We start from the raw sequence: 13157 nt of genomic DNA, 5'->3' as shown, positions 1-13157 counted from the left end.
ACCCTCTGGGTCAGTTTAACCAACCCAGCTATGTCCTAAATGACTCGGTGTGGTCAATGTTAACACACTGTGCTTCACGCAGAAACACTGCATTTACCAGCATGACAACTCCTTACTGTAAGAAACAAAAACTGTATTGAAATAATGCCTTTCACATTCTCAGGAGCGTCCAGTGTGATTTACAATTCGTGTTTTATTTTATGTGTTGCAATGTTGGAAAAATGGCAACAGGCTTGAACACAGTAAGAGCTTCCCACAAACAGCAACACAATAAGGGGCACATTATTTGGTTTTGAGCGAGGTTGATTGAGGGGACAAAATATTGGGCAGGTTATCTTGTCTTCAAAATAGTGCTGTGGGATCTTTCAGAGAGTAAATGGGGCCTGGCTTTCATATCCCATCCGAGGGAGAGCAGCAAAAATAATTCCTTTAGGGATTAGCTTCCAAATGGTGGAAAGGAAAGTAGTTGAAGTTGTATTCCCAAATGATACATATGGAATATTTTCCATATCCCACACACTAACAGTTAGAGGCGCGTGTGCAGTTGACACAGTCTCACAGAAGGGTTTCTTACTCGCTGTCGTTAACAGTACAATTATTCAGTCATTCAACACAACATTAGGCTACATCTTGAATACATTTGCTGTATAATTGTTCCCATTGCTAGCGTAAATAAACTTTGGTTACGTTAATCGACTGGTTTAAGTCATTTATATCGGGGATTATCATTTCAGGTCAGGCGCAATATACAAAAGCAGTCTCCTACGCACCATTTGCTGGAGGATATGCTTACAATGTTGGCAGAGGCATATTAATGCAAATACCAACTCTGTTTAGTGTGCAGGCACAATGATTAATGACTCTCAATGCTACAGCAGCAAATATTAGCCTGGCATCCAGAGTTCACAACTAATTGTAGATCCATTCCTGTTGTGTTATCAATGTCACACTACCAAATGGCCCTTGCTAATCTCAAGCTATGATGTGGTGGAGCCAGTGTTGACAAAGTTAAAACTCTCACAACATCAGGTTAATTGTCCAACAGGTTTATTCAAAAGCACTAGCTTTTGCAGCACTGCTCTTTCATCACTTGATGAAGAAGCAGCGCTCCAAAGGCTAGTCCTTCCAAATAAACTTGTTGGACGATAACCTGGTGTTGTGTAATTTTTACTTAATCTCAAGCTACAGCTGCAGTCAGGCTATCTGATGTACATTAAGGTGTTGAGGTGTCCTGTGACACTATGAGATTTAATGTTCACCGTCACTCCCATGCTCTGCTATGTTTGGACTGAGCTGTCCCAATGCTTTTCCTGCCAAGCGTCACTGAACATCCTTCAGAACCTGTTACTGGTGTCCTAACTTAGACTCATTCTGTGCACTTTGACACTTGATGATTAGTTCATATAATAGTCTTGTCAGCAGAGTTAAAGCCCATGGAACAAAAGGGACAATGGCAACATAGAGATAGAGATGGCTGAGCGACAGGAAACAAAACAGTTAATTTTTGGACCATGGGAATGCAGATGTCTCAGTTTCCTCTGTTAGTATTAGGTCCACTGCTTTTCTTGATTTATGTTGATGATCGGGACTCAGGAATACAAGGTCTAATTCCAAAATATGCAGATAACACCTTAAACTTGGAAGTATTGTGAACCATGAGGAAGATAGTGATCAATTAAACTTAGACCAGCTGGAGGAAGGGTTGGATGCATGACTGGTAAATTGTGTTGCAGAAATGTGTTAAGTTATGCATTTTGCTAGGAAGAACAAGGAGAGGAAATATAAAAGAAAGGATACAGCTCTAAAGGGAGCACAAGGATGCTGCAGGATAATGATAAGATTAGATTAGATTACTTACAGTGTGGAAACAGGCCCTTCAGCCCAACAAGTCCACACCGACCCGCCGAAGCGCAACCCACCCATACCCCTACATTTACCCCTTACCTAACACTACGGGTAATTTAGCATGGCCAATTCACCTGACCCGCACATCTTTGGACTGTGGGAGGAAACCGGAGCACCCGGAGGAAACCCACGCAGACACAGGGAGAACGTGCAAACTCCACACAGTCAGTCGCCTGAGTCGGGAATTGAACCTGGGTCTCAGGCGCTGTGAGGCAGCAGTGCTAACCACTTGTGCCACCGTGAGTAACTGAGCTGCACTTGCAAACAGCTGAAACAGACAAGATGGGCCCAATGGTCTCCTTGTTGTGAGTATTCAATGGTATTTGTGAATAATTGCCTAGAGTAATGCAGTCCTCATCAGCAGGTGAGGCTCTGAAGTCTGAGTTTGAGCCCTTCCCCATCTTGTATGAAAATTCCCCTTGTACATCTAAGCATTTACTATTGAAGATGGTTTTTACATGTGTTCAAGCTGCATTTCTTCAGCTAAAAAGCAAGAAGTATTTTAATTCATACAACAAGCCCACATTCACTGGATACTGGTGGGAAACTCAGTTCAATAGCCATCCTTTGCAAGCAGTGAATTAAAAGGTTGTAATTCAATTTGTTTTTGCTGGCACTGAGTCTGTATCACAGCCCTATGCAAAGAAATGAAAAGAATCTAGGATCTAATCTGTGCATGTAATGCAAACACTGACTGCAACACAGGGTGAGAGAGGCAGATGCTTCATTTAAGGAATGGAAGCAGGCTGTCGCACAGAGCAGCCTGGAAAGAGAAACCGGAGAAACGTGTAAATGAAACGTACCAATCCAGATCGTCTGTTTCGTTCAAAATGGAGTATGCTCCACACCATAATTTTCCAAGCACTGCTCTTTTTGCATTGTTTTTTCAGAATGAGGAACAGCTCTGTCAGATTGGCTCTCAACTGAGTGGATATTTGCTGCTAGGCCACACACCCAAGGATGCTGGGAAAGTCCTTCACACTGGAATAGGGCTTTTCAAACACAGCCAAGATTCTGCTCCCTATCCAATCAGCCCTGTCTGCAGGCCTGAGGTGGAAAATTGATCGAGCAGGACTATCATGACCACCATATCAATAACCAGTTGACAATTGCTTCATGAGTTCAGGCAGGGTGAGGTACCAGACAGAAATCAGCTTGGTCACTATGGTGTTCCCATGTGCAGCTCTGTAATGGTTAGATAAGCCCTCTGCTCCCAACGCCCTTATTGCAGTCATTGCTTGCTAAGTTAGTTGCCTCAATAAAAGTAGAAACTTTTGCACCTATTTTATGCGGCTATATTGGGTTTGTATTGCGCACCTTGGAGGCAATTAGGAATTAAGAGTTATTTCGGGTTCACATGCTGCCTCCCAAGCCATTGTAGTTTAGTCTATTGGATACACTACAGGCAAAATTATCCACTTTCCTTCTCCTTGTTTCCCAGTAAACACACCAGTGGGTTAATTATTATATAACACTATGCCCAGAAAGCCCACCGAATTTCAAAGAATTTTTATTGTTTTGTCAAAGTACTTGGGTTTGTTTTTGGAGATGGATCTTTGAAGGAAATGTTCTATCCCAGGAAGAGTGTTATATAACAGCAATAATGAATGCCATAAAAAGGGCAGAGTTCCTCACATACAACTTAGAAATGGAATGATACAAGAGGTGTCTGGGCTTTTAGCACAAAGCCGTGCTCATTATTGCAATTATCTTCATTAGGCAGCGTGTCAGACGTACAGGAATGAAGTTCACACCATGAGACAACACACAATGAGTTATCAGTGAGACAGAAGCTCAAGTGTTTGTGTCAAATAATATATACTGTATCTGGAGTTTGTAGGTGGCCAGCTGCAGCTTTTTTCCCCCGAACAATTCCATTAAAGTTACCCCAGCGATCGTGTATCCCAGATTTACAATGCAATGTCTGGCTCTGGAGCGGTTATTGGTGCAAAAACTCACCAATGTAACACTACAAACCCTCAATTACATTCCAACAGTATATACTATAAACCATAACCGTCATGAGTGGCTGACCTCAAGGCTGACAAGTAAGTAGACACCAACAGACCTTTATGAACGACATGATTTGCTCTTATACCATCTAACATCACATAACTCCTGTAGATTATTGCCTTGGGATCAGCCTCACATGTCCATTGTCAAGCATATTGTCCATACTTTGAGCCCAGCATTCAGGATCAGTAGCAATAAACCTACACTCAATCTATATTGGGTTTGATGAGGGGAATAATTCGAAAATTAGCCAAAATCTGTCAAATTCCAGGGTTATACCACTTCTTTTTTGATTTGAAAATAATCTTTGGGATTGGGAAGAAAGTATAACAGGCAGCTGAGAGGAGGTTCATGCTAGTTGTGTGCTCAGCTCAAAATATCTCTATATCCTTTCACAAAATAAATGATGGAAAGGTAATATTCGGGCAGCCCACTGGTTACTGAGTTTCCAGGTGAATGTCAATGATTGGTCACTGCAGCACAGTAGAAGGGTGTCTTCACCTTTTCAGCCCATGATGTCATATTTATGCTTAGGGATATTGTGTTGTTCCAGTCCAATGAAGAGACAAAATGCGGTTTCCACAAAGAAATGGAATGCTCTCGCTGTGTGGTGATGCTGCCATTGAGTGACTTGTCACTTGATACCCTGAAATAGCTGGTGGCCTAGGAAACCAGGAATCAGGTGGGTCTGCCCGGATATGGAACATAAAGGTTTCCCACGAAAGAGATAGCACTCAATATGTAAGTGTGGAAGATGACAAACTTGATTCGGGATGGAGGCATGCAGACCCATAAGATTAGCCCACGATCTCTGACCTTCCACCTTATGACGGACCCTCTCCCCACCTTACTGTACCTGTTAATACTGCATCGGCTCCTTGGAGAATTCTTTACTGAAACCCGCCAGTTGGGACCTAGTGTTGCATACAACCGATTCCTGTTTGCAAATTTAAACATGAGTTCTGAAGAGCGCACAACCCCATACAATATACACATGCTCATACAAGCATAAAGAATAGGCCACATGCATTACTCTCGGCAAACAGCCCGCTACAGGTGCGTGTGTGTCCGTGTGTGCATCTGTGTGTTACAATTGGTGAGGCATTACAATTGACCTCCACTCTGCTTGGTCAGGCAGGGTGTAAGAACAGTGCTTCTGCCCTCAATGTGCCCATACTGGCCAGTGCAGGTCTCTGGATGGCACATCAGCCTTGGAGTGTCGTACAACTCACATTTGTTGCACTGGCACACTAGATGGTGGCTGTGGGAAATTGACTTTAGCAAATCACCATTATAAAGTATTGTGACAAACAGATACTTCATATTCAGGCATTTAATGGGCAGAATCATCCTGAGAGAGATTAGTAATTGATGTTTTTTGAAGGAAGTCGTCCTACATATTTTAAACAAGTTAGTTGTATCTTAATTTAAACAGAAGGGATATGAACTTCCCACAATTAATTTAATTATTCAGTTACTACTGTAGTGTCTTTATTTCCACTCTCATTTTGTACTAGTGGAACTGGTTTTACAGACTTAGTTGACTACTTCTCAGTCAGTCTGTGCACTGAGTGATTTTACTCTATTAGCCTCCACTATGAATTGATAATTCATAAGCATTACCAAACTGTAAATGGATTAGGTGTTTCACTTCTAAGTATGTTGAATTTGGAAATTAAAAACAATTCCCAGGAAATGCCATCAATTTACCCAATGTCAGCAATATGTCAATCACTTTCTAAAACGACTGAACACTGAGGAAATGTAAAAAAGGTGAGGGGCAAGTGAAAAAAATGCAATGAGAAATGTTTGCTTAGACACCACTCACCTCTCCAACCCCGAGGACAGTTCCTCACTGAACTCAGAGCTCTCGCTGCTTCCTGTGAAAAAATAAATACACAGAGAGACGTGTTGAATTGATTAATGGCAGAAGGCGACTAAACATTACGGCAGCATTCTGGAATGATGTAGTGATAAAGAAATGTCACTTCAAACACCATTTTGAAGATTTAAGAATTTCCGATCAGCATGAAAGGCAGCAATTCACTTTCAGCTTTTCAGTGAGTTGTCACAGTCACAGCAAAGTCCTCTCATTCCTATTAACCAAGGTTGTAAAGTCTTCAGTAAAAAATGTTTACTGAATTTTTAATCTGAAAATAATCTTTGGGATTGGGAAGAAAGTTTAACAGCTCACCCAGGCGGCTGAGAGGAGGTTCATGCTAGTTGCGTGCTCGGCTCAAAATCTCTCGATGTCCTTTCACAAAATAAATGATGAAAAGTCAATATTCAGGCAGCCCACTGGTTACTGAGTTTCCAGGTGAATGGGAACGATTGGGCACTACAGCACAGCAGAAGGGTGTCTTCACCTTTTCAGCCCAGCTTTTCAGTAAAAAAAATTAACCCATTTCTCTGGGACCTGTGTTGTATTGTGTTGACCTCAGAGGCACTGCCAACATATATTCATGTTGCTGTCAGTTCCTACCTTATGTGGCAACGAAAACAACAAATCCTTGCTTATAGCCTTGCGCAGCATGGTAGCTCAATGGTCAGCACTGTTGCCTCAGTGCCAGGGACCGGCTTTGATTATATTCTGAGGTGACTGATTGTGTGGAGTTCACACATTCTCCTCGGTGTCTGCTAATCCTTAACTCTACTTTCTTGCCTTTTCCCTGTAACCCCTGATTCCCTTAATGATCACAAATCTGCCTATTTCGGCCTTGACTGTTCTTAATAAATTAGCCTCAATAACCTCCTGTGGTAAAGAATTCCGTAGATGCACCACTCTCTGAGAGAAGAAATTCCCCTTGATCTCGGTCTTAAATATGTGACCCGTATTCTCGGAATATGCCCTCTGGCTCCAGACTCTCCCACAAGGGAAACAACATTTCCACATCTACTCTGTCAAGTTCCTTAAGAATCTTGGTTGGTTCAGTCAAGTTGCTTCACATTCTTCTATGTTCCAATGCAGACCAGTTATCCAGCCTCTCCTCATAAGACAGCCCATCCATCCCTGGTGACCATAAGACAATAAGAAATAGGAACAGCTGCAGGCTGTTCAGCCCCTTGAGTTTGCTCCACCAGTCTAAGATCATGGCTGATCCAACATCCCTCATCCACTTTCCTGTATTTTCCCTGTAATACTTGATTTTTCTATTGACCAAGAATATATCTTTCTCAGTCTTAAACATACACAAGAACTCTGCCCCCCCCCCCAAGGCTTTCTGTGGCAACGAGTTCCAAAGACTCTCACCTCTGTAAGGAAAGAAATTCCTCCTCATCTCAGTCTTACATTGTCGCCCGTTATTCTGAGACTATGCCCTCTGGTCCTAGACTCTTCCATGAAGGAAAAATATCCTCTCAGTGGTTACCCTGTCAAGGCCCTTAAGAATCCTATACATTTCAACGAGATCACCTCTTAACCTTCTATGAAATACCTTCAATATTAGTATGTTTTTTATCTTAGAAAAAGGAGCTCCAAAACTGCTCATAGTATTCCAGCTGTGGTCCAAAATAGCGCCTTGTACAGTTTTAGCAAAACCTCCCAGTTTTTATATTCCATTCCCTTTGAAATGAAGGTTGACAATTCCATTTTTCGTCCTATTCCCTGCTGAACTCGGATGCTAGTGTGTTTGAGATGTATGAACAAGGACTCCTGAGCCCTCTGTTCTGTAGCTTTCTGCAGTCTGAAGGTTGCCAGCACTCACTTATCACGGTGGGTGGCACGGTGGCACAGTGGTTAGCAGTGGGCAGCACGGTGGCACAGTGGTTAGCACTGCTGCCTCACAGCACCAGAGACCCGGGTTCAATTCCCGCCTCAGGCAACTGACTGTGTGGAGTATGCACGTTCTCCCCGTGTCTGCGTGGGTTTCCTCTGGGTGCTCCGGTTTCCTCCCACAGTCCAAAGATGTGCGGGTCAGGTGAATTGGCCATGCTAAATTGCCCATAGTGTTAGATTAGAGGTAAAATGTAGGGGTATGGGTGGGTTGCGCTTCGGCGGGTCGGTGTGGACTTGTTGGGCCAAAGGGCCTGTTTCCACACTGTAAGTAATCTAAACATCACAACTCAGTCTTCCATAAGTTGGCCATTCATCTAGCCATGCTCACCCACTCCCTCCCACACTGTGGACAGCCTAGTCTGTGGGAACTTATAAATGCCTTCTGAAAAATCCAAACATATTACATCCACTGCTTCCCCTTTAACCAGCCTGCTTGCTACTACCAGTCTCTATCAGCATTATGAAGGAGAGTGAAGGGGCATGGTGGCTCAGTGGTTAGCGCTGCTGCCTCACAGCACCAGGGACCCGGGTTCGATTCCTGCCTCGGGCGACTGTCTGTGTGGAGTTTGCACATTCTCCCTGTGTCTTGAGTGGGTTTCTTCCCACAATCCAAAGATAGGCAGGGCAGGTGAATTGGCCATGATAAATTGCCTCATAGTGTGAGGTGCATTAGTCAGGGGTAAATACAGGGTGTGGGTGGGTTACTCTTCGGAGGGTCAGTATGGACTTAGAGTCATAGAGATGTACAGCATGGAAACAGACCCTTCGGTCCAACCCATCCATGCCGACCAGATATCCCAACCTAATCTAGTCCCACCTGCCAGCACCCGGCCCATATCCCTCCAAACCCTTCCTATTCATATAGCCATCCAAATGCCTCTTAAGTGTTGCAATTGTAACAGCCTCCACCACTTCCTCTGGCAGCTCCTTCTGTACACATACCACCCTCTGCATGAAAAAGGTCTCTTTTATATCTTTCCCCTCTCACCCTAAACCTATGCCCTCTAGTTCTGGACTCCCCGATCCCAGGGAAAAGACTTTGTCTATTTATCTTGTCCATGCCCCTCAATTTTGTAAACCTCTCTAAGGTCACCCCTCAGCTTCTGATGCTCCAGGGAAAACAGCCCCAGCCTGTTCAGCCTCTACCTGTAGCTCAGATCCTCCAACCCTGGCAACATACTTGTAAATCTTTTCTGAACTCTTTTAAGTTTCACAACATCTTTCCGATAAGGAGGAGACCGGAGTTGCACGCAATATTCCAACAGTGGCCTAACCAATGTCCTGTACAGCCGCAACATGACCTCCCAACTCCTGTACTCAATACTCTGACCAATAAAGGAAAGCATACCAAACGCCTTCTTCACTATCCTATCTATCTGCGACTCCACTTTCAAGGCGTTATGAACCTGCACTCCAAGGTTTCTTTGTTCAGCAACACTCCCTAGGACCTGTTAGGTAGGATTAACACTCAGGCAAATGTAAGATGGATGTAACACTAAAATGTTAGATAGAAATAGCTCTCAGGCTGATGTGGCCAGGGGGCCCCAGAGGGGGAAACAGACACGAGGTCTGAGGGAGATAACTGAACCAGTGGAAAAGTACTGAAAGAGCAGTAAAACTTGGAAAAACAGAACAAAGGAGGCCATCTGGTACATAACAAGTTGAGCTAACTGATAGCCGAATAAGGCATGGTCAAACACTGATAAGAGACTGGGGCCAATGACAAACTGTAGAACCGACCATTACCAAATAAGGGAACGGTGCAGGAATAAGGGGGGTATAAGAATAAACATCTTAGAACAAAGGGGTCAGAACGCCTTCTCCAGCCAGACAGATGTCTTGCTGTAACCCGATTCTCTCTCGAATAAAGCAGTCTGTTTCTTAGAATCTGACCCGGTGTCTCATTCCTCCGAAACGAACACGGAGATGGTAGAACCGTCTTAACAGACCTTACCATTAAGTGTATAAGTCCTGCTAAGATTTGCTTTCCCAAAATGCAGCACCTCACATTTATCTGAATTAAACTCCATCTGCCACTTTTCAGCCCATTGGCTGTTGGGCTGAAGGGCCTGTTTCCATACTGTAGGGAATCTAATCTAACTGTGAAATTTTCAGTAATTTTAAATTCTTTTTAGTCATCTCCAAAAGCAGGAAAATGTGATAGGTTAGACTGACAATACAGTGGTTATATTGAAAGGGAGGAGAAATGAATCATTCCACATCAAAAACACCAAGTGTTACAGTCTAGAGAAAACCAAATGAAACATGCCTTCCATGTTTATCTCACTCCTCTCACTAAACAGACTGATCATTTAGAGTTTCACATTTAAACTAAATAAAATCGACCCTATCATGGCAATATTAAGAGGCAACTTGGCTCTGGGAATGGGATCATCATGAAATCATTTATTTCTTGTTTGACATTTTCAGAAACAATATCCTCTTGAAGCAGCCCACATTGGCAGCCAACATTATAAACTAAAGTGGAACTGTCTCTCCTAATTTGTATCGCTATCTTTATATTATTTGAAAGGATAGCATTTACAAATCAGCCAGCAGTACTATCAATGTGCTGAGCGTTGTAAAGAGACTCCTCACAGTGGGATTGCATGGTAAATCAAAACAACTTAAAAGAAAACTGTTGCCAGAGGAAGATGTGAATTCCTTGCACTTAACCATACATTTCTCCCTGACTCACTGTTCCAGCTTCAGACGGCATTTCAGTGAGTTTCCACTATTCCACAAGATGTAAAACATCTCTAACATTACTGAGTAGCTCCTGCTACCAACTGGTAATCTTCGACTTGCATCAGGCTAAAAAGAAAGGAAGACCGCATTTACCTGTAATTTCAACTAAAAGGCTTCTTCTTTTTGTGGGATTTCTTGAATTTGCAAATACCAATGCTCCCCGAACCCAGGACAGCAGCAGCTCAATGACAGATCTAAGGTGAATAGTCTCAGATTGGACTCAAACAACTATTGGGTAAAAAATGAGGTCTGCAGATGCTGGAGATCACAGTTGAAAATGTGTTGCTGGTTAAAGCACAGCAGGTCAGGCAGCATCCAAGGAATAGGAAATTCGACGTTTCGGGCATAAGCCCTTCATCAGGAATGAGGAAAGTGTGTCCAGCAGGCTAAGATAAAAGGTAGGGAGGAGGGACTTGGGGGAGGGGCGATGAAGATGTGATAGGTGGAAGGAGGTCAAGGTGAGGGTGATATGCCGGAGTGGGGTGGGGGCGGAGAGGTTAGGAAGAAGATTGCAGGTTAGGAGGGTGGTGCTGAGTTGAGGGAACCGACTGAGACAAGGTGGGGGGAGGGGAAATGAGGAAACTGGAGAAATCTGGACACACTTTCCTCATTCCTGATGAAGGGCTTATGCCCGAAACGTCGAATTTCCTATTCCTTGGATGCTGCCTGACCTGCTGTGCTTTAACCAGCAACACATTTTCAACTCAAACAACTATCACAGAGTGGGGCAGAGAGAAACCTGGGAGGAGTCAAGCTTCAAATGGTTTAAACCATAGGACATAGGTATACAACATCAGGACAGAACTATCTAAGGGAGGACAGTGCAGCAGCAGAAAACAACAGTTCAGACAGCTTCAAAAATGGCCACCCATTCTCCAAAGGACTGTTTTGGCAGGATTCATGTTTTGGATTTGTTGCCTAATTACTATGTGTAACCAGTTGACCATTACAATAGCAGATTGTCACTATATTCATTGGCATATTGAACAGAGTTACAGGTGTACAAGAAATTGATATCTCTTTATTTTAGCACCAAATAAGATTTGGCAATGACTTCTTTCAACATATGCTCTGGGACTAGAAACCCACTTGCAGTTTTATCCACTGTCCCTCTCATTTCCCCCTCTCTCTGGGCACCTTTGACTAAAGCTTTCTCCACAGTTGCCTGCTCAGTTTTTTGTCCACATAGACACAGTAAGGCAGGGTGCCATTATCATTTATTAGTAAATGATCCTAGCAATTCCCCTGATGTTGAGTTGAGCTCAGCACTAATTTCAAATGGCCCTGCTGAAATGGAGTGTCTTGCCTGAGAGATTTATATTCCACCCCCTTCTCCCTGACAACATTAAACTGTGACAAAATGGGGTTAACCTTCTGTTTTGGTTCCCCTCTGCTGTTTTAAAGGCCTAAGGTCTTGAAAATCCAGGCCTTTGTCTCCAGTGAAACAATGAGCTGTAGGAGTAGCATACTGTCCATACTATTTAATGGTTTATCATTAATAAAACAACTTATCGTTAATGACACCAAACTGAATGCAACAAATACAAAATCCGTTCACCTTCTTCCACCGGCTTTATTACATTGTTGGAATCATGGGCAAAATTCCTTACAGTTGACCCAGATACAAGTTAGAACAACATGTTGTTCACCTGGTCTGAATCAAGAAAAGAAAATCAGGGCCAGGGTGAAGCATACTTCAAAGATAGTAATTGCTGGATTGCTCACAGGCAAACAGCTTCAGCAACCAAAAGGGTGGAAGCTGACCAACTCTAATCTGAAGCATTCTACTGCAAGATCCAAAACGTTTAACACTGGTTCCGTGCAATATTTTTCTGATAACAGCAGCCAAGGGCTGGCTGATAGCACACTTGGCCCTGGGTCACAAGCTCAAGTCCTGCACCAGGGCTTGGCCACAGAGGTTGAGGCTGATGCTACAGAGTAGTGCTGAGGGAGCAATGTGTTATTAGAGTTACTGCCTTTGAGGCGAGTCTCTGACTGCCCTCTCATGTGGACGTAGGAGAAAATCTTGAAGCATTGCTTTGAGGAAGAGCAGAGGGTTATCCCTGTAGCCCCAGTCATTACTCATCACCCACCCCTGAAAAAAAACTGATCTGGTCATTTCAGAATTCTGTTTTTTGGAACTTGCTGTGTGCAACTTAGCCAGCTGCTGTGCTACCTACATTCCCAAGTGACTACAAAACAGAAATATTGCATTGTCTGTAAAGTACTTTGAAATGTCAGGTGGATGGGAAAGTTGCTATTTGAGCCATTTTCCTTTTACACACGCTGACCTCAAAATAAACTTTCTGCTGGAGTACATTGACTTCTGCAGATTGAGGGTCAAGTAATGGTCCCATTGTTACATAAAGGGCTCCTGCAGCCTCCTGGGGTGTTACTGAGGTCAAAACATGCTGTGTCACATACAGTCATAGAGACATACAGCATGAAAACAGACTCTTCAGCCCAACTTGTCCATGCCGATCAGGGTATTTAAACTGAACTAGTCCCATTTGCCTGCATTTGGTCCCTATCCCTCTAAACCTTTCCTGTCCATGTACCTGTCCAAATGTCTTTTAAATGGTGTAACTCTCCCACTTCCTCTGGCAGCTCGTTCCATATGCACCACCCTCTGTGTAAGAAAGTTACCCCATAGTCCCTTTTAAAGTTTCCCTTCTCACCTTAAATCTATTCCCTCCAGTTTTGGACTCCACCATCC

At 43.4% G+C, this 13157-nt stretch overlaps 1 protein-coding gene across 5 annotated transcripts in view; it reads right to left on the bottom strand.

The window, feature by feature from the left end:
• Positions 1-13157, bottom strand: part of LOC132825862 (ras-specific guanine nucleotide-releasing factor RalGPS1-like) — a 781992-nt gene that overhangs the window by 66642 nt on the left and 702193 nt on the right. For all 5 annotated transcript variants that reach the window (XM_060841441.1, XM_060841437.1, XM_060841440.1 and 2 more), the window contains 2 exons: positions 5747-5798; positions 4775-4855 (listed from right to left, as the gene is read on the bottom strand). In XM_060841441.1, coding sequence (XP_060697424.1) covers positions 4775-4855; positions 5747-5798 — 133 coding nt within the window. The remainder of the gene's footprint in view (positions 1-4774; positions 4856-5746; positions 5799-13157) is intronic.

Source organism: Hemiscyllium ocellatum, chromosome 21 (assembly GCF_020745735.1).
Source record: "Hemiscyllium ocellatum isolate sHemOce1 chromosome 21, sHemOce1.pat.X.cur, whole genome shotgun sequence".
NCBI lineage: Eukaryota > Metazoa > Chordata > Chondrichthyes > Orectolobiformes > Hemiscylliidae > Hemiscyllium > Hemiscyllium ocellatum.
Note: the sequence above shows the minus strand (reverse complement) of the source record. Positions and strands in the feature narration are given on the sequence as shown.